The sequence below is a fragment of the Scomber scombrus genome, chromosome 16 (genome assembly GCF_963691925.1).
Source record: "Scomber scombrus chromosome 16, fScoSco1.1, whole genome shotgun sequence".
NCBI lineage: Eukaryota > Metazoa > Chordata > Actinopteri > Scombriformes > Scombridae > Scomber > Scomber scombrus.
The window spans coordinates 555,362-578,562 of NC_084985.1; the positions used below are offsets into that span (position 1 = coordinate 555,362).

The 23,201-nt window shown below is 45.4% G+C and overlaps 3 protein-coding genes across 3 annotated transcripts; all 3 read left to right on the plus strand.

Annotated features, from left to right (window-relative positions):
- Window positions 1-1,708: 1,708 nt before the first annotated feature.
- On the plus strand, window positions 1,709-5,376 carry LOC133996242 (saxitoxin and tetrodotoxin-binding protein 1-like; the record flags this gene model as incomplete). The annotated part of the gene is given in 6 exon segments (XM_062435827.1): window positions 1,709-1,859; window positions 2,168-2,307; window positions 2,791-2,882; window positions 4,523-4,648; window positions 4,801-4,920; window positions 5,198-5,376. Coding segments are annotated over 6 exon segments (733 nt in total), but the record flags the coding sequence as incomplete, so codon positions are not given.
- A 1,325-nt stretch (window positions 5,377-6,701) lies between these two features.
- psmb4 (proteasome 20S subunit beta 4) lies at window positions 6,702-11,646 on the plus strand. Its single transcript, XM_062435837.1, has 8 exons — window positions 6,702-6,851; window positions 8,399-8,525; window positions 8,662-8,741; window positions 8,889-9,035; window positions 9,913-9,994; window positions 10,286-10,402; window positions 11,111-11,199; window positions 11,485-11,646. The coding sequence occupies exons 1-8, from the start codon at window positions 6,733-6,735 to the stop codon at window positions 11,495-11,497; spliced, it is 774 nt and encodes a 257-aa protein (XP_062291821.1). The 5' UTR covers window positions 6,702-6,732; the 3' UTR covers window positions 11,498-11,646.
- A 1,456-nt stretch (window positions 11,647-13,102) lies between these two features.
- rfx5 (regulatory factor X, 5) lies at window positions 13,103-22,908 on the plus strand. The gene is made up of 11 exons (XM_062435795.1): window positions 13,103-13,129; window positions 15,521-15,669; window positions 15,802-15,835; window positions 16,468-16,550; window positions 16,654-16,779; window positions 17,019-17,135; window positions 17,309-17,387; window positions 19,478-19,676; window positions 19,909-19,988; window positions 20,072-20,188; window positions 20,318-22,908. The coding sequence occupies exons 2-11, from the start codon at window positions 15,554-15,556 to the stop codon at window positions 21,374-21,376; spliced, it is 2,010 nt and encodes a 669-aa protein (XP_062291779.1). The 5' UTR covers window positions 13,103-13,129; window positions 15,521-15,553; the 3' UTR covers window positions 21,377-22,908.
- Window positions 22,909-23,201: the final 293 nt, after the last annotated feature.

Consider the following 23,201-nt stretch of genomic DNA (forward strand, 5'->3'; position numbering starts at 1 on the left):
AGGAAAGGAGGGAGGAAGGAAGGAAAGGAAGGAAGGAAGGTAGGAGGGAGGGAGGGAGGAAGGAAAGAGGGAAGGAAGAAAGGAAGGAAAGGAGGGAGGAAGGAAAGGAGGGAGGAAGGAAAGGAGGGAGGGAAGAAAGGAAGGAAGGAAGGAAGGATAGAAGGGAGGAAGGAAGGAAGGATGGACAGTTGGAGGGAACATTTAGCCCAAACAGCTGATCTTAGACCTTAGGAAGGAAGGAAAGAAGGAATGATGGAAAAAAGGAAAGAAGGAAGGGAGGAAGGAAGGAAGTATGGAGGAAAGAAGGAAGGAAGGAAGTTAGGGGAGAGGAAAGAAAGAGGGAAGGAGGGAGGGAGGAAAGAAGCAAGGGAGGAAGGAAAGGAAGGAAGGAAGGAAGGAAGGAGGGAAGGGAAGGGAGGAAAGGAGGGAAGGGAGGAAGGGAGGAAGGAAGGATGGAGGGAAGGAAGGAAGGGAGGAAGGAGGGAGGAAAAGAAAGAAGGAAGGAATGACGGAAGAAAGAAAGAGAGAAGGAGGGAGGGAGGAAAGAAGGAAGGGAGGAAGGAAGGAAGGAAGGAAGGAAAGAAGGAAAAGAGGAAGGGAGGAAGGAAGGAAAGAAGGACAGAGGAAAGAAGGAAGGTATGAAGGTAGGGGGAAGAAAGAAAGAGAGAAGGAGGGAGGGAGGAACGAAGGATGGGAGGAAGGAAGGAAGGAAGGAAGGAAGGAGGGAAGGGAAGGGAGGAAAGGAGGGAAGGGAGGAAGGGAGGAAGGAAGGATGGAGGGAAGGAAGGAAGGGAGGAAGGAGGGAGGAAAAGAAAGAAGGAAGGAATGACGGAAGAAAGAAAGAGAGAAGGAGGGAGGGAGGAAAGAAGGAAGGGAGGAAGGAAGGAAGGAAGGAAGGAAAGAAGGAAAAGAGGAAGGGAGGAAGGAAGGAAAGAAGGACAGAGGAAAGAAGGAAGGTATGAAGGTAGGGGGAAGAAAGAAAGAGAGAAGGAGGGAGGGAGGAACGAAGGATGGGAGGAAGGAAGGAAGGAAGGAAGGAAGGAGGGAGGGAGGGAGAAAGGAAAAGAGGAAGGGAGGAAGGAAGGAAAGAAGGAAGGTATGAAGGTAGGGGGAAGAAAGAAAGAGAGAAGGAGGGAGGGAGGAAAGAAGGAAGGGAGGAAGGAAGGAAGGAAGGAAAGAAGGAAGAGAGGAAGGAAGGAAGGAAGGAAGGAAAGAAGGACAGAGGAAAGAAGGAACAGTCAAAGCAGACGGAGTCAATTTGATCCGGGAGGACGACAGGAAGGTTAAAACATGCGTCCGCGTAATATTAAAAAGGTTGTTTTGTTTTTTAGAAAAGCAAAGCTGTAAATCATTAAATGTTTCAGTTTCAGGGTCCTTGTAATCTGCTGACTCACTGTCGGACCGTCGTGGTTTACGGGGACGTTGAGGAGAACCGAACCATTGTTCACTGTTCAGTAATCTGTGTTTTCATGCTCTGACCCGTCTGAATTAAGGTCCATAGTTTAACATTTTGGGAAATATGAAAACACTTGTAAAGCGTACATAAAGCAGCCTGATGTGATCCATGCTGGATAGTCACAGTTGAGCTGATGGTTCTTTAAACAGCAGAGTTCAGTAACCTGCTGAGCACACACACATTGGACCGGTTGGGCTGCTATAAACCAACCCGCGGTCCTGCTCGCCTCTGCTGTCCCTCCTCGCTTCCTCACTGGGTTTGTTTTAGCTTCCTGAGCAGGATGAGCATTATGAAGCAATCGGTGGTGCTGCTGCTGCTGGTGGCGCTCTGCACCGACGCGGCGCCGACTACTGAAGAATGTGCCAGTCTGACCAAAAGGCTGCTAACCAAGGACCTGCACACCGTGAGTCTGCCTCTCACCTCACATCTGCTTTCATTTCCTCATCAATGTAGCTACAAATGAAGTTTATATTCAATAACTTGTCATTATGCCAGTTTGTAGATTTCCAGATTATAGTTTTTTAGACTAGTTTCTATGAACAGATGTTGTAGAAAAACAAATTAGTCTCAATATTTTAAGATTTTCCATATTTGTCCGTCAAGGTTTTCTTTAATTTGACGTTGTAGAAATAAGATTAGAAGATTAAAAGATCCTAAGAGATGGGGCAGAATCCACAGTGTTGGTGTGACTGTGTTTCTGTCCTCCTGCAGATTTACGGAGACTGGGTTCTGGTGTGGGGGGCCTCAAACGATCCAAAGGAACTGACAAATAAGACCGTCAGCTCTCACGTGGAGCTGAGACTCCGCTCTGACAACAAAACCATCGACTACACTGAGAGGAACTTTTACCTGTGAGATCATTTAAATGCTTGTTCAGGTTTCATTTATCAGTCTGACAGTCAGCTGTTAGTGGTGACCTGGGGCCTCATGTACGTACGCTCAAATCCAGAAAACGTTGTACGCACAAAAACATCCAGAAGTATGAATCTGTGCGTACGCATGAATTGCCCTCGGGAACCTAAAGCGGCAGATGAGCCAGTTGTCATAATGTGCCAGTAAATCCTCTCCGTCTCTGAGCACACGCTCTCTTCGTACTGCACCATTTACAATGTCTTCTAATGCTAAAGCAGCCATTGTTGTTTACGGTGTTTCCTGCACCACTTTGCGCTTTTATATCCACTCCTGTAATTGCAGACACGTGGGTGTGTTAATTGTTCATGTGTCTCTGATGTGTCACACAGAGTGATTATTGATAGATTTACTACTTTAGAGGTGTTTAAATGAGGCTTGTTGTGATGAACAGATGATGAACACACGCTTTGTGTCTTTTTCAGTGATAAATCATGCATTACCTATCGGATCAACGTATCGCTACCCGCCGACCCCACCGACGCTCATCATCACACACTGATTGTTGAGTCTGCCAGTGAGTTCTTCTTCTCCTTCTTCTTCTCCTTCTTCTACTTCTTCTACTTCTCCTTCTTCTACTTCTCCTTCTTCTTCCTCTTTATTCTCCTTCTTCTTCTTCTTCTTCTTCTCATTATTATTATTATTAGTAGTAGTTGTTAAATTAGGAAAATGACGTTGATGACAATGACGTTGATGACGTTTATGACGTTATTGATGTTGATGATGTTATTAAGGCCCGAGCGGCGACTGCAAGTCGCCTGGCGAAAGCCCTATTGAAATTGTAATGTTTATTATTATTATTATTATTATTATTATTATTATTATTATTATTCTTCCGACATTTCGTGCCCCAATTTCGCCCCTTTCCCAAATGCGAAAATGCTTATACTTTTGCAGGGACGTCCGGCCTCATCCGAAATTCGATATTTTTGGGTGGTCGCACATGGTCGACGCAGAATGGCGGAATAGCGCCCCCTACAAAGTCCAAAAATGCCCATAGGGAATTTTGCTAACTTTGTCCTATGCTCACAAAATTCGGTACACATATGTATTATACGCACATATGCAAAAAAGCCTCTTGACCTCATGACCTCAACCCGACAGGAAGTCGGCCATTTTGGTTTTGATTTTTCCCGCCTAAAATTAACTCCTCCCACAGCGTTCGCCCGATCAAGTTCAAATTAGGTACGCAACATCTCCAGACCTAGCTGAGCTTAAGTTGTGCTCTGCGCATCCGTAGGTCAAAGGGCGTGTCTGCCAGGGCTCAACTAACTTTGGCGTGCTCGCCATGTACATACGAGTGGCTCTCACGCCCACATACTTCATCCAATCAGCTTCAAACTTGCTGGACATGATGATGGCTCCGCCCTGAACGTCCCGATATATTAACTTCCCACGTAACTCATAGCGCCCCCCGGTGGTAACAGGAAGTGAACTTAAATTCATGAAAAACATATAGTTGACCCCATTAACTTCATTCCACTTCTAAAACATGCAGAACCAGTTGGTGAAGCTACATTATGAACACTGTGAAGCTACGAGTAATGGCGTCCCTGTGGGGGCGTGGCTACCATCAATTCCTCGCCATGAAAATACGTTTGGCTTTTTGATGGCTTTATTGAACACGTATCATCATGAAAATTGATACACAGGTCCAGGGTGGAGACCTCTTCCATCTGATAGGGGTGTCGCTCATGTCGCCCCCTAGTGGAAACAGGAAGTGCCATTTTTTGCATCAACATTGTCCGATTTCCACGAAACTTCACATGTGTGATGAGGGACTGACCCTGAACACACCTGCATGCATCCCATTACTGCCCCCTGGTGGATGAACCATCAACCTCTCATAACTCCTTCATGCTTTGTCCAATTCACTCCAAACTTCACATGAGTGATGAGTGGCCGCCCTGAACACACCAGACCACACCAGACCATATGTGTAACTACCTGTGACTGCCCCCTACTGGATGAACGAAACATTGCATTTTTGGCCTCCTTCCAGGTTTTTTCTCACTTTCTGCTTCACGCCACAGCCCCGCCATGCCTCAGGCCCCGCGGTGGCATGGGTGAGCGAGGGCCCGCCATCGCCGCTTGCGGCTTTAATTGATGATGTTGTTGATGATGTTAATGATGATATGTGATGTTTCTTTTCGTTAGCGGAGGAAAAGAATGGAGTTGTTCACCCGTACAACGAAACAGGCCGCATTGACGTGTACGAGAGCTGCCCCGACTGTCTGACGTTTGTCTACACAGAACCGACGTACCGATACTTGCTGAGCTACAGTAAACCCACACACACACACACACACACACACACACACACACACACACACACACACGACGGTCTCATAATTCACATGATTCGTTTCATAACCGTTAACCTGAAAATGTCCCGTGTGTGTGTGTGTGTGTGTGTGTGTGTGTGTGTGTTTCAGGGAGAGAAGGGCAACATGGGGATGTTGAGCAGCTGAAAGCAGCTCACAGTGATCACAGGAAACAGGCAGAGTGTTTGGGATTGCCCCACGATATTGCGTTTGCCTACGACGGAGTTGCAGGTACATTTATGTTTTGTTTTTCTGTGCTTATTATGTATTGTTGGATATGTGCGGCTGGACTTTCAGCCCAAGACAAATTTCTTTCGGGACAATAAAGTCTAATCTAATCTAATATCTTAATGATGATCGGTGGAATACGTGATATCATCAGATGTTTTTAATATGAACTGCAGCTGTTTATTTGTTTTTGTGTGTATAAAAAATGACACAAGAAATAAAATTAAAATACATCAAACTGTAAATAAAAATAAATAAAACTGTGGTCCTCTCCTTACAGATTTTTGTCATAAGAAATCTGCTCCTGCTGCTCCTGCTGCTCCTGCTGCTCCTGCTGCTCCTGCTGCTCCTGCTGCTCCTGCTGCTCCTGCTGCAGAGTCCTGAGAGACGAACATCCTGCTGGAGCAACGTTCATTAAACATCCCATGAACACAATAAAAACTATTCATAATCTCTGAACCTGTTCATTTATTGATGTATTGGTTTTTTTAATTTAAAAACATTAGCTGGTTATAATAATGGTAACAATAAAAGTGTAATACAGACAGGGTCAGCTGCTGATGAGGTGAAGACCATCAGGATCCAGAAGAAATTAATATGATTGTTATGTGATGAGCCAGGTGGACTGCAGCCAGGTGCAGCCTCATGTTTCACATTATAATAGAGAACAAAGCTCCAGCATCTCTGTATAATAAAGAGAAACAAGCCTCTCTAAAGAAATCACCTCTGAATCTGCTGAGAGAGCAAAACTGCATCACAATAAATACATATAATAAATAAAGTCATAACTAAGATGATATTTTCAGGTTTTGAAGTTTTACTGTAAATGTCAGTTTGCTGTATAGTTTATAGGAAGGATTCTGATTGGCTGTCAGGCTGCTGTATGGTTTATAGGAAGGATTCTGATTGGCTGTCAGGCTGCTGTATGGTTTATAGGAAGGATTCTGATTGGCTGTCAGGCTGCTGTACGGTTTATAGGAAGGATTCTGATTGGCTGTCAGTGTTTCTCTGTTGATGTTGTCATAGTTGTGGTGTGAACTCCTCCGTCCACTGCAGTTAGAGCAATTTATAATAAAGCAAGATTAATCTCTCATTTTAAAATGTATTCATTAGTAGATTTGGGACCACAGAGATGGTGGTGGTGGTGGTGAGGGGGAGGGGGAGAGCCCCAGAGATGCAATCCAATCCAACGTTATTTGTTAAGCACTTTAACACAACCAAAGTTCTGTACAGAATAATAAATAAGAGAGCGTAGGCGTCTGCTGTGTTTGCATACAGCAGGTCCAGAGTTTTACTGTCCTGGTGTAGCAGTTCACGTACTGGTGGAAGTTAGGGAGAGTGGAAGACAGGGAGGCATGGTTACAAAGAAAGGCTTGAGGATGCGCTGTCTGTTGCTGAGACACAACACTGTGGAGAAGCTCCCAGGCTGCGTCAGCGTTGGTCAAGGGTGGAATGTACACACACATATATATATATATATATATATATATATATATATATATATATATATATATATATATACACACACACACACACACACACACACACACACACACACACATATACATATATATACATATATATGTATACATTAAAATGTATATTTATTTATTTATATTTATTTATATTTATTTATATTTATTTATATTTATTTATATTTATTTATATGTATTTATATTTATTTATATTTATTTATATTTATTTATATTTATATTCCTCCCTTTCAGCAGGCGGCGGTAACGAGCTGATCCGTGACGTCACACCGGCCACCTCTAACAAGAAGACGCCGTGACGTCATTTCCTCACAGATCCAACATGGAGGCTTTCGGACTGAAGAGTTTCTGGGAGAATGGACCGAAGCCGGGACAGTTTTACTCTTTCCCGGGCAGCAGCAGCGGGTCGGGGACAGCCTGCGGGCCGGTCAGACACACGCTGTGAGTACACACACCGGGACACACCGGCACACACCGGGACACACCGGAGCTGCTCGGTTCCGGTTTGAGATGCTGCATCATCCCACAGCTAACGATGCTAACCATGCTAACCGGAGCTTTTACTGGGTTTCATGTTTTAAGAGACACGTGTGATCTAAGTTTAATTATTAATTAGAATCTGTGTGAATCATTATAAATATTAATTAACTTTAATCTGTTTGATTTCTGCCTGATTTAATGAGTAACTGCTAGCTCGGTCAGCTAGCTGCAGCTAGCTAGCATGAGGCAGTTTTACTTTTAGTTTTAACTTAAATATAATAAATATATAGAACCACTAACTCTCTACTGTAATATAATGAATATATAGAACCACTAACTCTCTACTGTAATATAATGAATATATAGAACCACTAACTCTACTGTAATATGATGAATATATAGAACCACTAACTCTACTGTAATATGATGAATATATAGAACCACTAACTCTACTGTAATATGATGAATATATAGAACCACTAACTCTACTGTAATATAATGAATATATAGAACCACTAACTCTACTGTAATATAATGAATATTAATGAGACATTTCCACATTCAAAGTTTACTCTAACCCTTCTCATACATGAAGAATACAAACAATGCACCATATCATGCAGACATTACAAACAAACACCAACAACACAAAAATAACAATAAAACATATAACTGGCAATTGTGCAAAGGTGCAGGAAAACAAACCACCTCTCCCGTCTCCATAGTAACCTCATGGTAACATGTATGAACCTCTCCTGTCTCCATAGTAACCCCATGGTAACCTGTATAACCCACCTCTCCTATCTCCATAGTAACCCCATGGTAACCTGTATAACCCTCCTCTCCCATCTCCATAGTAACCCCATGGTAACCTGTATAACCATCCTCTCCCATCTCCATAGTAACCCCATGGTAACTTGTATAAACATCCTCTCCCATCTCCATAGTAACCCCATGGTAACCTGTATACCCATCCTCTCCCATCTCCATAGTAACCCCATGGTAACTTGTATAACCATCCTCTCCCATCTCCATAGTAACCCCATGGTAACCTGTATAACCATCCTCTCCCATCTCCATAGTAACCCCATGGTAACTTGTATAACCCTCTCCCATCTCCATAGTAACCCCATGGTAACCTGTATAACCCTCCTCTCCCGTCTCCATAGTAACCCCATGGTAACCTGTATAACCATCCTCTCCCATCTCCATAGTAACCCCATGGTAACCTGTATAACCCTCTCCCATCTCCATAGTAACCCCATGGTAACCTGTATAACCCTCTCCCATCTCCATAGTAACCCCATGGTAACCTGTATAACCCTCTCCTGCCTCCATAGTAACCCCATGGTAACCTGTATAACCCTTTCCTGTCTCCATAGTAACCCCATGGTAACCTGTATAACCTTCTCCTGTCTCCATAGTAACCCCATGGTAACCTGTATAACCCTCTCCTGTCTCCATAGTAACCCCATGGTAACCTGTATAACCTTCTTCTGTCTCCATAGTAACCCCATGGTAACAGGAACGTCGGTGCTCGGTGTGAAGTTCACCGGCGGTGTGATCATCGCGGCAGACATGTTGGGCTCGTACGGCTCTCTGGCTCGATTCAGGAACATTTCCAGACTGATGAAGGTGTGTGTGTGTGTGTCTGTCTCTGTGTGTGTGGTAGGATGATGATGATGATGATGATGATGATGATGATGATGATGATGATGATGATGATGATGATGATGATGATGATGAAGAAGAGTGTCTCTGTGTGTTTCAGGTGAACAGTAACACCATACTGGGAGCTTCTGGAGACTACGCTGATTACCAGTATATGAAACAGGTCATCGAACAGATGGTGTAAGAAGATACACACACACACACACGCTAACACACACACACACACACACACACACACACACACACACACACACACACACATCCTTAGGTTCATCTGTGTCTGTGTATTTCTAAACCCAGTATTAATGTCGTATTGTTTGTCCTCAGCATCGATGAGGAGCTGCTGGGAGACGGACACAGCTACAGTCCCAAAGCCGTCCACTCCTGGCTCACCAGGGTCATGTACAACCGGCGCAGCAGGATGAACCCGCTGTGGAACACTGTGGTGATCGGAGGCTTCTACAACGGAGAGAGGTCAGAGTCCTGTCTGTCTGTCTGTCTCACTGTCTGTCTGCCTGTCTGTCTGTCTGTCTGTCTGTCTGTCTCTCTGTCTGTCTGTCTCACTGTCTGTCTGTCTGTCTGTCTGACTGTCTGTATCACTGTCTGTCTGTCTGTCTGTCTCACTGTCTGTCTCACTGTCTGTCTCACTGTCTGTCTCACTGTCTGTCTGTCTCACTGTCTGTCTGTCTCACTGTCTGTCTGTCTGTCTCACTGTCTGTCTGTCTGTCTGTCTCACTGTCTGTCTCACTGTCTGTCTCACTGTCTGTCTCACTGTCTGTCTGTCTGCCTGTCTGTCTGTCTCACTGTCTGTCTCACTGTCTGTCTCACTGTCTGTCTGTCTGTCTGTCTCACTGTCTGTCTGTCTGTCTGTCTGTCTCACTGTCTGTCTCACTGTCTGTCTCACTGTCTGTCTCACTGTCTGTCTCACTGTCTGTCTGTCTGTCTGTCTCACTGTCTGTCTCTCTGTCTGTCTCACTGACTGTTTATATATTGTGACACTGGGAGCGTTACAGCAGCAGAGCTCTAGGAGAGAAATCTGCCTTTTTAAACTAGTGGTGTGAATCTTCACAGTGGCTTCAGGTTACCGTAGTTACCGTAGTTACTGTAGTAGCAGCTCAACTAAACCGCCTGAACTTGCTCCGGTTTCGTTGATTTGGTCGTTTTCTTAGATGTTAGTGCTTCTATCGTAGGTCAGTAGCTACGTAGATTAATGGAGTCTTTATAGGATCGGGAGGCTGAACGGGTTTGTTTTATTCTGGCAGTGGACCGGAATAAAATGCTGATTTAGTGAAATATAAAAACTGTTTCCTGTTCGTGTTCAAACGTCATCGGCCATCTTGTCTCTCTCTAGTTTCCTTGGTTACGTGGATAAACTGGGCGTGGCCTACGAGGCTCCCACAGTGGCTACTGGCTTTGGAGCGTACCTGGCTCAGGTGAGTCTGATGTTAAACCACCTGTTCCGTGTGTGTGTGTGTGTGTCTGTCTCTCTGTGTGTGTGTGTGTGTGTGTGTGTGTGTGTGTGTGTGTGTGTGTGTGTGTGTGTGTCCTCCTCTCTCTCTCTGTGTGTGTGTGTGTGTGTGTGTGTCCTCCTCTCTCTCTCTGTGTGTGTGTGTGTGTGTGTCCTCCTCTCTCTCTCTGTGTGTGTGTGTGTGTGTGTGTCCTCCTCTCTCTGTGTGTGTGTGTGTATAACCTCCTCTCACTCTCTCTCTCTGTGTGTGTTTCAGCCTCTGATGAGGGAGGTGTTGGAGAACAAAGAGGAGATCACCAAACAGGAAGCCCGTGAGCTGGTGGAGCGCTGCCTCAAAGTTCTGTACTACAGAGACGCTCGCTCCTACAACAGGGTGAGACACGCTGCTGTAATCACTGTCACACACTAGAGGGAGCAGGACAGGGCTGTGTGTGTTCATCTGAGACCGACACATAGCTAAAGATTAGTTTCAACCAAAGAGCTCTGAGCTGAGAGACACGAAGTTTAACCCTCCTGTTGTCCTCGAGTCAAGGGAGGTAGGGAGGGAGGAGGAAGGAAAGGAAGAAGGGAGGAAGGAAGGAAGGAAAGGAAGAAGGAAGTAAATGAGGAAGGAGGGAGAGAGGGAGGGAGGAAGGAAGAAGGATGGAAAGGTGGGAGGAAGGATAGAGGAAATAAGGAAGGAAAGGAGGGAGGACGGAGGGTAAGAAAGAAGGAGGGAGGGAGGAAAGGAAGGGAAGAAGGAAAGGAAAGATGGAGAAAAAAAGGAAGGAAGGAGGCAAGGAAAGAAGGAGGGAGGGGTGGAGGAAGGACAGAAAGGAGGAAAGAAGGAACAGTCAAAACAGACGGGGTCAATTTGACCCGGGAGGACGACAGGAGGGTTAAAAACAGATAATACTCTGTTATGAAAGGTCATTTAATTCATATTCACTTTATAATACTTCAGTTTTATTCATGAGCTAATTAACATTTATTCAGGCATTAAATCTAGACTACAAACATCTTCCAGCTTCAGCGTTAATTGTTTTAATTTGCACTCAACGAATGATGCAATGTGTTTATTTGTTGTTGTTGTTTTTTTTAGCATGAGATCGCCATAGTAACAGAAGAGGGAGTGGAGATTATCGGTCCTCTGTCCTCTGAAACCAACTGGGACATCGCTCACATGGTCAGGTGAGTCAAAGGAAATCTGAACACATGATCCGTGTGTGTGTGTGTGTGTGTGTGTGTGTGTGTGTGTGTGTGTGTGTCACTGTGTTAACCGTGTGTGTGTGTGTGTGTGTGTCACTGTGTTAACCGTGTGTGTGTGTGTGTGTGTCACTGTGTTAACCGTGTGTGTGTGTGTGTGTGTGTCACTGTGTTAACCGTGTGTGTGTGTGTGTGTGTCACTGTGTTAACCGTGTGTGTGTGTGTGTGTGTCACTGTGTTAACCGTGTGTGTGTTCTCTTTCCTCTGCAGCGGGTTTGAGTGAAGACGAGCTGCGACTCTCAGATGAAGCTTCAGCGTTTCTCTGCTGCATCACATGCTACTCTTATCTATTCCAGTTTAGTTCTTTCTGATGTTTAGTGTCACTTTTTGTATAATGGAAAATAAACATGATGAATACATAAATAAAAACGTGTTGGTTATTTGTGTGTGTGTGTGTGTGACAGCCGAAGTCCCTGAGGATCCTTAAAGTCTTAAAATATCTGGATTTGTAGGAGTTAAGGCATTAAATTTGAGTATAATTATATTTGTTCAGTTTATTTAATTATTTTACATAAATAAACCAAAAAATAATCAGGAATTGGAACTTTAATATAACTAATTAGTTATAAATTATATGTTACAGCAGTGACAATAGTAAAGGATTTAAATACTTCCTTCACCAGTGTTTGCTGAGTAATTTTAATACATTACATTTTCTTTATTATGATAGAGGAGAAAATCTTTATACAGAATAAATACATAGTTATCCATATATGGGTCAATGACGTATAAGGATTTTCAACAACTCAATTTTAAATAATAAAAACAAGCATATCTAATGCAGTCGTTCAAACATTCAGAATGTTGTGTACCTGACAATTCATATTACAATGTGAAAGTGATTTTAGTGGTTTTTCAAGATTAATTGGCACTGGCCTGAAAAAAAAGTCATGTGGTGCGACCATGATTCATCTTGAAATGTCTTACATAAATAAAAGATCATCATTTACAAAGATTTTTAAAAAATGCAAATACTTTGTTTCCAAACACTTTATATTACTGAAAACTTGTAAAAAAAGATGTGAAGCGTGTTAAGTAAATTAATTTATTTCAAGATGAATCATGGTCGCACCACATGACTCTTTTTAAAGGCCAGTGCCAATTAATCTTGAAAAACCCACTAAAATCACTTAATTTCAAATGTATAATATGGATCTTCAGGTACACAACATTCTGAATGTTTGAACTACTGCATTAGATATGCTTGTTTTTATTATTCTACAATTGAGCTGTTCTAAATCCTTATACGTCATTGACCCATATACAAATGATAACAGTGTTGTGCCTATTTCATCAATTTCAATAAAGCTCATAACTATACAGTAGTCTAATTAGTTGTATTCTTTGGTTTTATTAATATTTTTCCTTAAAGAAGTATTAAAAAGGTCTTAAAAGTCATTAAATGTGTACTATTTTGAAATAATTTGACCCAAGAAATTAGATATTATGAATTAACATAATCTTTTAAAACCGAGTAGCTTCCCATAACTCTGCTGTCTTAATAACTGCATTATACTCCATCATATAAACGTGTTACATACATGTTTATTTCATGTTATTGGAAATACTTTCGCTTTCGCTGTCAGGGCGGGCTGCTGTTGCTGGGCAGATTTCATCAGATAGAGTCATCTGTTCTGTAACTGGGCAGACCAGGAAAACGCGTCCAATCAGAATAATCCATGTCAGAGAAATAATTCGGCTCGACCAATGAGATTCATCCCGCTTTGGGTATCCTGGTAGATTTGTGACAGCCGACCAATCAGAATAGACGTTGGCTTTGTAGTCAGGCAGACATAACAAAGTTGTCCAATCACAAAAAAATCTGAAAGGGGATTTTTGCTGTATCTTGGCTCAGGTACTTTCTTTTTCTTTTTTAAAATAATTACTCAAATGTTGCTCACTTAACCGACCGCACATTAATAACAGAATTAATTTAGTATTATCGGGAATTATTTTGAAATTAAAAATAGCTTGTATAAACATGTTTAAGGTGTTTTGCGCGCTTGCTAGCTCATGCTAACCGTTAGCACCAAGCTAGACTGGTTAGCTTCTGAGGGTTAGCAGCATGCTAGTAGCATGATAGTAGCGGCAAGTAGCTAGCCATGAACGGGCACGGTTAACGGTAACGGCAGCCCGCGTCATGTAACAGGCACCGGGAGCCGTTTCCTCTCCGTTAACGGCCCATAAAGCTCTGTGATGTCTGCTGGTTTAATGTCAGCTAACATGCTGCAGTGTTGCTGTCTGATTAAAGAGAGTCTGTTAGTTAGCCTGTTAGCTCAGCATGTTGAGCTGTGTGTGTGTGTGTGTGTGTGTGTGTGTGTGTGTGTGTGTGTGTGTGTGTGTGTGTGTGTGTATGTGTTACTGTTAGTGAGTGTGTCAGTGTGTTACTGTGTGTGTGTTACTGTTAGTGTGTGTGTTACTGTTAGTGTGTCACTGCGTGTGTGTGTGTGTTACTGTTAGTGTGTGTGTTACTGTTAGTGTGTGTGTGTGTGTGTGTGTGTGTATGTGTTACTGTTAGTGAGTGTGTCAGTGTGTTACTGTGTGTGTGTTACTGTTAGTGTGTGTGTTACTGTTAGTGTGTCACTGCGTGTGTGTGTGTGTTACTGTTAGTGTGTGTGTTACTGTTAGTGTGTGTGTGTGTGTGTGTGTGTGTGTGTGTGTGTATGTGTTACTGTTAGTGAGTGTGTCAGTGTGTTACTGTGTGTGTGTTACTGTTAGTGTGTGTGTTACTGTTAGTGTGTCACTGTGTGTGTGTGTGTGTTACTGTTAGTGTGTGTGTTACTGTTAGTGCGTGTGTGTGTGTGTGTGTTACTGTTAGTGCGTGTGTGTTACTGTTAGTGTGTGTGTTACTGTTAGTGTGTGTGTTACTGTTAGTGTGTGTGTGTGTGTTACTGAGTGTTACTCTGTGTGTGTGTGTGTTACTGTTAGTGAGTGTTACTGTTAGTGTGTATGTGTTACTGTTAGTGTGTGTGTGTGTGTTACTGTTAGTGAGTGTTACTCTGTGTGTGTGTGTTACTGTTAGTGAGTGTTACTCTGTGTGTGTGTGTGTGTTACTGTGTGTGTGTGTTACTGTTAGTGTGTGTGTGTTACTGTTAGTGAGTGTGTGTTACTGTTAGTGTGTGTGTGTTACTGTTAGTGAGTGTGTGTGTGTGTGTGTGTGTTAACAAATCATCTCACCACCCCTCACATTTACCTGCTGACCCTTTGGAGGGGCCCCACCCCTAGGTTGGGAACCACTGGACTAAACTAGCTAACTGTATATAAAGTAGTGTAAACTAGCTCCACCTCCAGCAGCTACAACAGTAACATGCTGCTCTAACACTGATGCTTCACTATTAATAATCTAATGATGTCATAATAATAATATATCAGTCAGAGGACCAAACCACTACTTTACTGTAATACTGCATACTACATCACTATAATACTGCAGTACTTTACTGTAATACTGCATACTACATCACTCATAATACTGCAGTACTTTTACTGTAATACTGCATACTACATCACTCATAATACTGCAGTACTTTTACTGTAATACTGCATACTACATCACTATAATACTGCAGTAATTTACTGTAATACTGCATACTACATCACTATAATACTGCAGTACTTTTACTGTAATACTGCATACTACATCACTCATAATACTGCAGTAATTTACTGTAATACTGCATACTACATCACTATAATACTGCAGTACTTTTACTGTAATACTGCATACTACATCACTCATAATACTGCAGTACTTTACTGTAATACTGCATACTACATCACTCATAATACTGCAGTACTTTTACTGTAATACTGCATACTACATCGCTCATAATACTGCAGTACTTTACTGTAATACTGCATACTACATCACTATAATACTGCAGTACTTTTACTGTAATACTGCATACTACATCACTCATAATACTGCAGTACTTTTACTGTAATACTGCATACTACATCACTATAATACTGCAGTACTTTTACTGTAATACTGCATACTACATCACTATAATACTGCAGTACTTTTACTGTAATACTGCATACTACATCACTATAATACTGCAGTACTTTTACTGTAATACTTTAAATATTGAAATAAAAAAGATAATTTGATTATCTAAACTGTTGATTAATTTTCTGTTAACCGACTAATCGATCAGTTAGGAGGGAAAAAACAAATCTCTACTCAATGGTCACCACTTTGCCCGGTCGTCATGGAGACGAGTAACTTGTGTTTCCTGTCCAGATGTTGGTGTTCAGCACTGGTTAGTTGGTCCAGATGTCGGAGGACCAGAGGCATCCTGAAGCCTCCCAGCAGGGAGATGGCGAGCTGGAGGCGGGAGAGGGCGACACGGAGCCGAGCATGCTACTGCAGAAACTCAAGAGCAACATCTCGTAAGTCCTCAAAAACGGTTCTGTTTAAAGGACGGGTTCACCGGTTTAGTTCCTCTGGTTCATTCCCAGGTTCACGACCTGGTGTAAATGGATCTTTCTGTGTCTGACTGCTGTGTTTTCTGTCTGTTGCAGGAAGAACGTTCAGACCAAAGTGGATCAGATCCTGGTAAGACCTGAATGTCCAGTTTGTAATAGCCTCGTTTCCACTGCAGGAACTTCAGGGTAACTTTACGGGCCGCTGTGTCTCCATAGCAGGAACCTCCCCAAAGGGTCTAACCGAGTCCCTGCCTCGGGGTCGGTGCTCTGTTCGGCTCTGATAAACTCCTGAATGGGGCTTGAGGTAGACTCGGTGCTGATTGGGTAAACTCATGGTGGGATGTGGCGTACACAGAAAGCGCCAAAAATGTGCCTCCATGTTCACCTCCATGTTCACCTCCATGTTCACCTCCATGTTCACCTCCTCCATGTTCACCTCCTCCATGTTCACCTCCTCCATGTTCACCTCCTCCATGTTTACCTCCTCGTTGTCGTTTTATTTGTTATGTTTTCGGCGCGTTGCCATGGTGACGTCATGGTCAGAGTCCGGTAATTCCTACTCTGACTCTGTCCTCTAGACACAACGGTCTAGAGGACAGAGTCAGAGGACGTTCCTGTAAAGGTCCCACCTCCTAAATTTGACCAGGAACTTCCTTAGTGGAAACGGGGCTAAAGTGAAACATGTTGAGGGTTATGGTCAGGATGATGTAGACCCTCAGACCAGGATCAGGTCTAAGGTTGGTCTCTTCTGTTCTTTGACAGCAAGACGTTCAGCGTTTCTCTGACAACGACAAGCTGTACCTGTACCTGCAGCTGCCCTCAGGACCCAGCTCAGGAGACAAGAGGTCTGACCCTGATCAATAAATATGATCCACTACAGATTGATTACAGTGACACACGTGTTGACTGTGTGTATGTGTGTGTGTGTGTGTGTGTGTGTGTGTGCAGCTGCGGCGGTGACTGTAGTTCATTCAACACAGCCGACCAGCTTCACACCTGTAACTGGATCCGCAGTCACCTGGAGGAGCATTCAGACACCTGCCTGCCCAAACAGGATGTCTACGAGACATACAAGTCAGTAAACACACACACACACACACACATTTATATCCTTGTGAGGACATATATTCCCCAGCCTCTTTCTGTAATCTGAACCATCACAATTACATGTCTGAACACAACTCTTCTTCTTAAAACCAAAATATGAAGTCTCAAACTGTCCTCTGAAGGTATGAGGAGACTAAATGTCTTCACAATGCTGAAATGTCCCCACATTGCAGAAATGTCCTCACAGCACTGGTTCTTGTTTTCAGGCGTTACTGTGAGAACCTGCAGCATCGCCCTCTGAGTGCTGCTAACTTTGGGAAGATCATCAGAGACATTTTTCCCAACATTAAGGCTCGACGTCTCGGCGGCAGAGGACAGTCCAAATATCCTTTCAGCTGCTGGACAGACAGGAAGTCCCACTCTGACTTTAATAGCTGCAGTTAGAGCTGCAACCACACATTATTAACCTTATATTTATATAGTGTATATATAAAGGTGTTTGTATCTGGTCAGGTTGAAGGTTCCTGGTTGTTTTCTTTAACCTTCCTGCTGATACGTACTGTTACAGCGGCATCAGGAGGAAGACTGTGCTCAACATGCCACTGCTGCCCAACCTGGACCTGAAGAACGACCCGGTACACACACAGACACACACACACACAAGCAGCATAATTTATAAACATGGCAGTGAAGTCAAAATATCTCCTCTCCTAAAACAACCATGTGATGTAATTTGGAGCCAGAGTCAGGCGGCGGGATGACGGCCTGCAGGAAACGCCCCCTTTCAGCCATTAACAGGGGATTGAGAGCAGCTGTCACAGCTGTCAATCATGACATCACATCCTGTTTTGTATAATTTAATAACTACCCACCCAGCCATTTTTGGCGCTTTTCCACTACACAGTACGGTTCCAGGAACCTTTTCCATTACTATAGTTCCTCCTCAACGTGGGCGGGGTCGTCATAGCACGGCTCTGCGAAACTGCTGGGACTTTGTTTTAAACGCGACAGAAACACATAAACAATGGAGGACATGGAGGCGATGGTGTACCTGCTGCTGTATGAGGCTTTCTGTCTCACACAAAGCAAGAGAAGAGAAACTAATCTCTGTAACGCTGTTGTTGGTATTTCAAAATGGGTTTGATTCTTGTGTGGGACGGCTCATGACTCTTCCAGCGACTCTCTGACCAATCAGTGGCCGGCAGTCTGTCGACTTCACATTTTAGTATCGGCTAGGCTCGCTTGGAACCTCGGCAGAGCAGATACTAAAAAAGTACCAGGTACCAGGTACTATCACTAGTGGAAACGCAAAAAGAACCGAGGCGAGTCGAGGCGAGTCGTGCTGGAACTGTGTAGTGGAAAAGCGCCATCTCTGCCTCTTATCCGGGGCTCGGTAGCATCAGGCTGAGCAGTGAAATCCAGACCTCCTTCTCTCCAGCTATGCTCATCAGCTCCTCCTGGAGGATCCCAAGCTGTTCTCAGACCAGCAGAGATATGTAATCCCTCCAGTGTGTTCTGGGTCTCCTCCCAGTTGGACGTATCTGGAACTCCTCTAAAGGGGGGCGTCCAGGAGGATCCTGACCAGGAGCCCAAACCACCTCAGCTGGCTCTTTTCCATGTGAAGGAGCAGCGGCTCTACTCCTAGCCTCCCCCGGATGTCTTAACTCCTGACCCGATCTCTAAGGCTGAGCCCAGAATCTTTGCTTGGATCCAGCATCTCATTGTTTGGGTCACTACCCAAAGCTGGTGAGCATAGGTGAGGGTTGAGACGTAGACTGACTGCTAAACTGAGCCCCCGGCGCCTTACCACCGAGGAGCTGTTTAACTACCTCAGAGACCTCTGCCAGGGATATGGGTGTAGATTCCCCCGGATCATCCAGCTCTGCCTCCATAGAGGACATGTTGGTCCGGTTTAGGAGTTCCTCAAAGTGTTCCTTCCATTGCCCGACAATATCCTCCTCCTGCTTCCCTTCTGGAGGTGGGAGTTGAAGATCTCCATCGTTGCCCACGTGGGCGTTGAAGTCCCCAAGCAGAACTATGGACTCAGCGGGCCGCGGCCCCTCCAGGGCCCAGAGAGTCCATGAAGGCCGGGTACTCTGAGCTGCTGTTCACTGCAGACACACAGACACCAGTCAGAGTCTTCCTCCCAAAAACACCAAGTCACAAGGAGGCCACCCTCTGGTTCTGCAGGAGAACTCCAACACTGCTGCGCTCAGCCGGAGACTCTGAGTATCTCCACAACCCAGAACCCATAACCCAGTACCAATTACCCAGAACCCCCCCACACTGCCCAGCGCCTCTCACCCTGCTGATTCCAGGAGTTTGGCTCCAGAGCCGGTGCTGTGTGAAGAGGTCAACCCAAATATATCTAGTTGGTACCGCTCCACCTCTCACACCAGCTCCGGCTCCTTACCCTCCAGCAAGGTGACGTTCCACATCTAGGCCCACACCTGATCACACCCGACCGCAGACCTTATCCCTGCAGGTGGTGGTCTGCATGGTGGGGACTCCACATTGTTTCTTCATGCTCTGCCCGACTTGGCCTCGTGGATCAAAGCCCGGTTACCAGACGCTCCCAGCTCCCTCTCTCTCTCCCAGGCGACGTTTCCACTTCGTTTCATGAAGCAACAAAAACGAGACAAACAGAAACATCTGTAGCAAAAGTGTTTAATGTGTTCTTTGATTGTTTAGTTTGTCTCATCCTCCTCTTCCTCTTCCTCCTCAGGCTGAGCTGACCGAGCTGGTCCAGACGTACAAACAGGAAGTGACCGAGGCGGCGTGCGAGCTGATCTGCGATTGGGCGCAGAAGATCCTGAAGCGCTCGTTCGACACGGTGGTGGAGATCGCTCGCTACCTGATCCAGGAGCACATCGTCAACCCTCGCTGCAGCCAAGCCGAGCTTGTCAGCTCCGCTGCACTCGCAGGTCTGTGACATCACTTCCTGCTACCGAAGATCCTCTGTGAGGGAAAACGCTCCACTCTGTAACGTTAACGTTCGATCAGTGTTTCTGTAGTTCCGACAGAGTGAGACGTCTTCTCTCCAGAGGATCAATATTTTACACCGGCTTAATGAATCTGCTGCTGTCTCTTCTTGAGTTGATTGACAGCTAAGTTGATTGACAGCTAAGTTGATTGACAGCTGACTTTGTGCTGCAGGAGGTCCGGCCAAACCGCACAAGGTGATCAAGAAGACTCCGGTCATCTCTAAAGCCGAGAGCAACGCTGCTGATCAGAAGGTGATCAGCTGTTACAGTTATTGATTTATTGATCGCATACAGGCGCTGTGACTCTGCTCACTCACTTCCTGTCTTCTCTTCAGAGGGAAACAGCTGATTCGTCATCGCTGAAGCCGGCTGGAGACAAATCATCATCATCGTCGTCCAAACCTTCATCTCTGGACGCTCCCCCTCCCTCGTCCTCCTCTCTGCGTCCTGCCGTACGTATCGATTCATGTAGAAACTAATCAATAGATACACTTGTGTTCACCTGCAGTGTTAAGTGTGTGTGTTTCCATAGTTACTGATAAACAAATCAATAACCTGCTTGGTTGATTATTGATTGGCAGGTGGAGGCCTTCATGAAGCAGTTGCCAAGAATCCTCCCTCGCAGCTCCATCCCTGATAAGACGCTCTCGGTCCGCTCCTCGCCCCCCTCGCTGGCGCCAAAAGACGCCTCGGGTGTTGGGGTGGCGTCGGGTCCCGGAGGGCCGGCCGCCGCCGCCGCTGCCAGCGGTGGTGGGGTGAAGGTTATTGCCATGGCAACACTACCGCAGCAGCAGGGCGGGCCGGTGCCGGTGATGATCCTGCCGCAGGGCTGTCTGTACGACCGGGACAAGGTGGCTCCGCCCCCGCAGCCCCCCCCCCAACAGCACGCCCCCGCCGCCCCCACGTCTGTGGTACAGAAAGCTCGAGGGGGGGCCATCAAGCGCCTGTTGGAGGGGGGGTCGTCCGGCGGGGGCGTGCCTGGCAACTCCGCCGCCGGTGCTCCTCCCGTCAAACGGAAACGCGGCCGGCCGAGAAAACCTCGACCGGAAGACGCTGCGCCCGCTCCTCCTGCTGCTCCTCCTCAGCCTCCGCCTCCCCCCCCCCAGCCCCCCATCATCACCTCCGTGACCGGCGGCGTCATCCAGAAAGCCTCGTCCTCCTCGGCGGCGTTGGCGTCCCACCCGATGTTGGAGCTGTTGATCCAGGAGCCTCCTCTGGTCCTCAGTCAGCTGCCGGCGGTGTCGGAGGCTCACCGGCTGGTGGAGCACCGCGGCGTGGTGGTGCAGTGTCAGACCGGCGCCGCGGCCGAGCCCGACCGCCACAGCCGGCCGCTGCTCCTCTTCCAGAACACCAGCTGGGAGCTGGCGGCGGCGGCGGGGAGAACGCCGATGGTGGAGGTGATCCAGAAAGCTCCGAGACCGAGCAACAACAGCGCTCCTCTTCAGCCTCCTCTTCCTCTGCCCACGGTGCACGAGGAGCAGGCGGAGGTGGAGATCACGCTGATGCCGATGGACGTCAGTCCGCAGCCTTCCTCCTCCACCTCTGCTCCTCCTCCTGCTGATCCTGTCGTCTCCTCCGTCTCAGCAGAGGAGGAGCAGTCAGCTGACAGCAGCACCTCCTCGCAGAGGGAGGGACACTAGCTCATCACTCCTCACTCAGCTTTTACCTCACCTGCATCAAAGCCCCGCCCCCTCCTCTCCGCCCCTCTTCCTTATTGGTGGAATCCCAGATTGGCCAAAGCAGAGAGCCAATCAGGGATGAATGAAGCCAAAACTTCGTCATGCTGTCCTCCAATCAGCTTCCAGAGACCTGCACGAGTGTCTGAGCAGCCTGAGGCTGAAACTCCTCCTCCACCTCTTGACACCTCGTCCTCTGTGCTGAAGAACTCACATCAGATAAAAGAAAAAAGAAAAACAGATAAAAGAAGGAGGGATGAAGGAGGAGGAGGAGGTGAGGAAGGAGGTGAGGAAGGAGTTGAGGGAGGAGGAGGTAACTCGGCCTCAGACAGACATCAGCTGACACAGAGACAGGAAGTACTACGGGTCAGAGCCTGTGAAGGTTCTTTGTGCTAAAAATGAAAAAATGACCTCAGATCTGCTCCTCCGTCCACCTTCAGTCCACCGAGGAGCAGAAAGGCAATAAGAAGAGAGAGAAAGAGATTTTAAAAAGACATAAAAAAAGATAAAAGATGATGGAAGCTTTGAGTTTTGGACTAAAGGTGAATCGAAGTTTCAGTTCTGTTTCAGCTTTGATTTGTTTTTATCAGTGTTTGTTTGTTTCTGATCGTTGTGTGTGTGTGTGTGTGTGTGTGTGTGTGTGTGTGTGTGTGTGAGCTCTCCTAATAATGACCCTTAACCCCCCCCCAAAAATAATATTGCTTAAATGAGCTTTTTTCTCATATAAATTATAAAATTAGAGATATTTTAACATTTATTTATTATTTCAGGTTATTTATCAGATTTGGTCTTAATTTAATTTTTCTTTAATTTGATTTTTATGAGTTTTTAAAAGGAAAACTCTTAATGAACAAAGACGTCGGCGTCGTTTAAAGGTCCAGCTGAAGCATTAACCCTTTACATACTGTTCATATTCTGACTCCTAATTAGTCTCTGCAGATTAATGTGAATAAAAATGTGAATCAGCTGCACAAAAAATTAAATATGATGCATTTTTTTGTATATTAGGAAAAGTCGGCCTAAATAAAAGTGTACAGGGTTTTTTTGTGAACAGTATTTGAGGGTTAAAACTACGGACTGCTCCTTTAAATGACCAGAACTTTAAATTAACTGCAGTTTAAAACATAATGAATTAAATTCATACTCTGACCTCACAGAGACGCGCCGCCGTGTTTAAGACGCCAAACTGACTTTTAGCACTTACGAGTCCAGACGTCGTCGTCCAATCAGGAGCGGGCGCCTTCTCTAGATCTGTCCAATCAGGAGCGGGCGCCTTCTCTAGATCTGTCCAATCAGGAGCGGGCGCCTCCTCTAGATCTGTCCAATCAGGAGCGGGCGCCTCCTCTAGATCTGTCCAATCAGGAGCGGGCGCCTTCTCTAGATCTGTCCAATCAGGAGCGGGCGCCTCCTCTAGATCTGTCCAATCAGGAGCGGGCGCCTCAGTGGTGCAGCTGGGTCCTCCCTGTTGAAGCTCCGGCACAAAAAGCAAAGCACAAAGGTTCTGTAGGGATCGGGTTGGGTCGGGTTTGGGTTCGGGGGGTTTGAGCCTCCGTAGCTTCGCTGCTGTTTGTCGCCATGTTTGCACTGTGAGCTCGTCCTGAACTTCTTCTTCTGTGGTCCCAAACACACTTTTTACTTCCTGTTCAGCAGAGAACTGAAAATAAAACAAACTAAACAGAATCAAACATCAGATTTTCAGTTTAATCTCTGTAATATTTACTGAACCAAACATCCAAACTTCTGATTCTCTGTCTGATAATTGTTTCTTTTTCTGTTTTATATCAAAATA

Bases quoted from the DNA above. Each gene is read 5' to 3' on its own strand.
- psmb4 (XM_062435837.1), top strand. From the start codon at position 6,733: ATGGAGGCTTTCGGACTGAAGAGTTTCTGGGAGAATGGACCGAAGCCG. The intron at 9,036-9,912 runs GTCAGAGTCCTG...GTCTCTCTCTAG, and splicing joins GGCTTCTACAACGGAGAGAG to TTTCCTTGGTTACGTGGATA. The intron at 9,995-10,285 runs GTGAGTCTGATG...TGTGTGTTTCAG, and splicing joins TTGGAGCGTACCTGGCTCAG to CCTCTGATGAGGGAGGTGTT.
- rfx5 (XM_062435795.1), top strand. From the start codon at position 15,554: ATGTCGGAGGACCAGAGGCATCCTGAAGCCTCCCAGCAGGGAGATGGC. The intron at 17,136-17,308 runs ATATCCTTTCAG...TCCTGCTGATAC, and splicing joins GGCGGCAGAGGACAGTCCAA to GTACTGTTACAGCGGCATCA. The intron at 19,989-20,071 runs GTGATCAGCTGT...TCTTCTCTTCAG, and splicing joins GCAACGCTGCTGATCAGAAG to AGGGAAACAGCTGATTCGTC.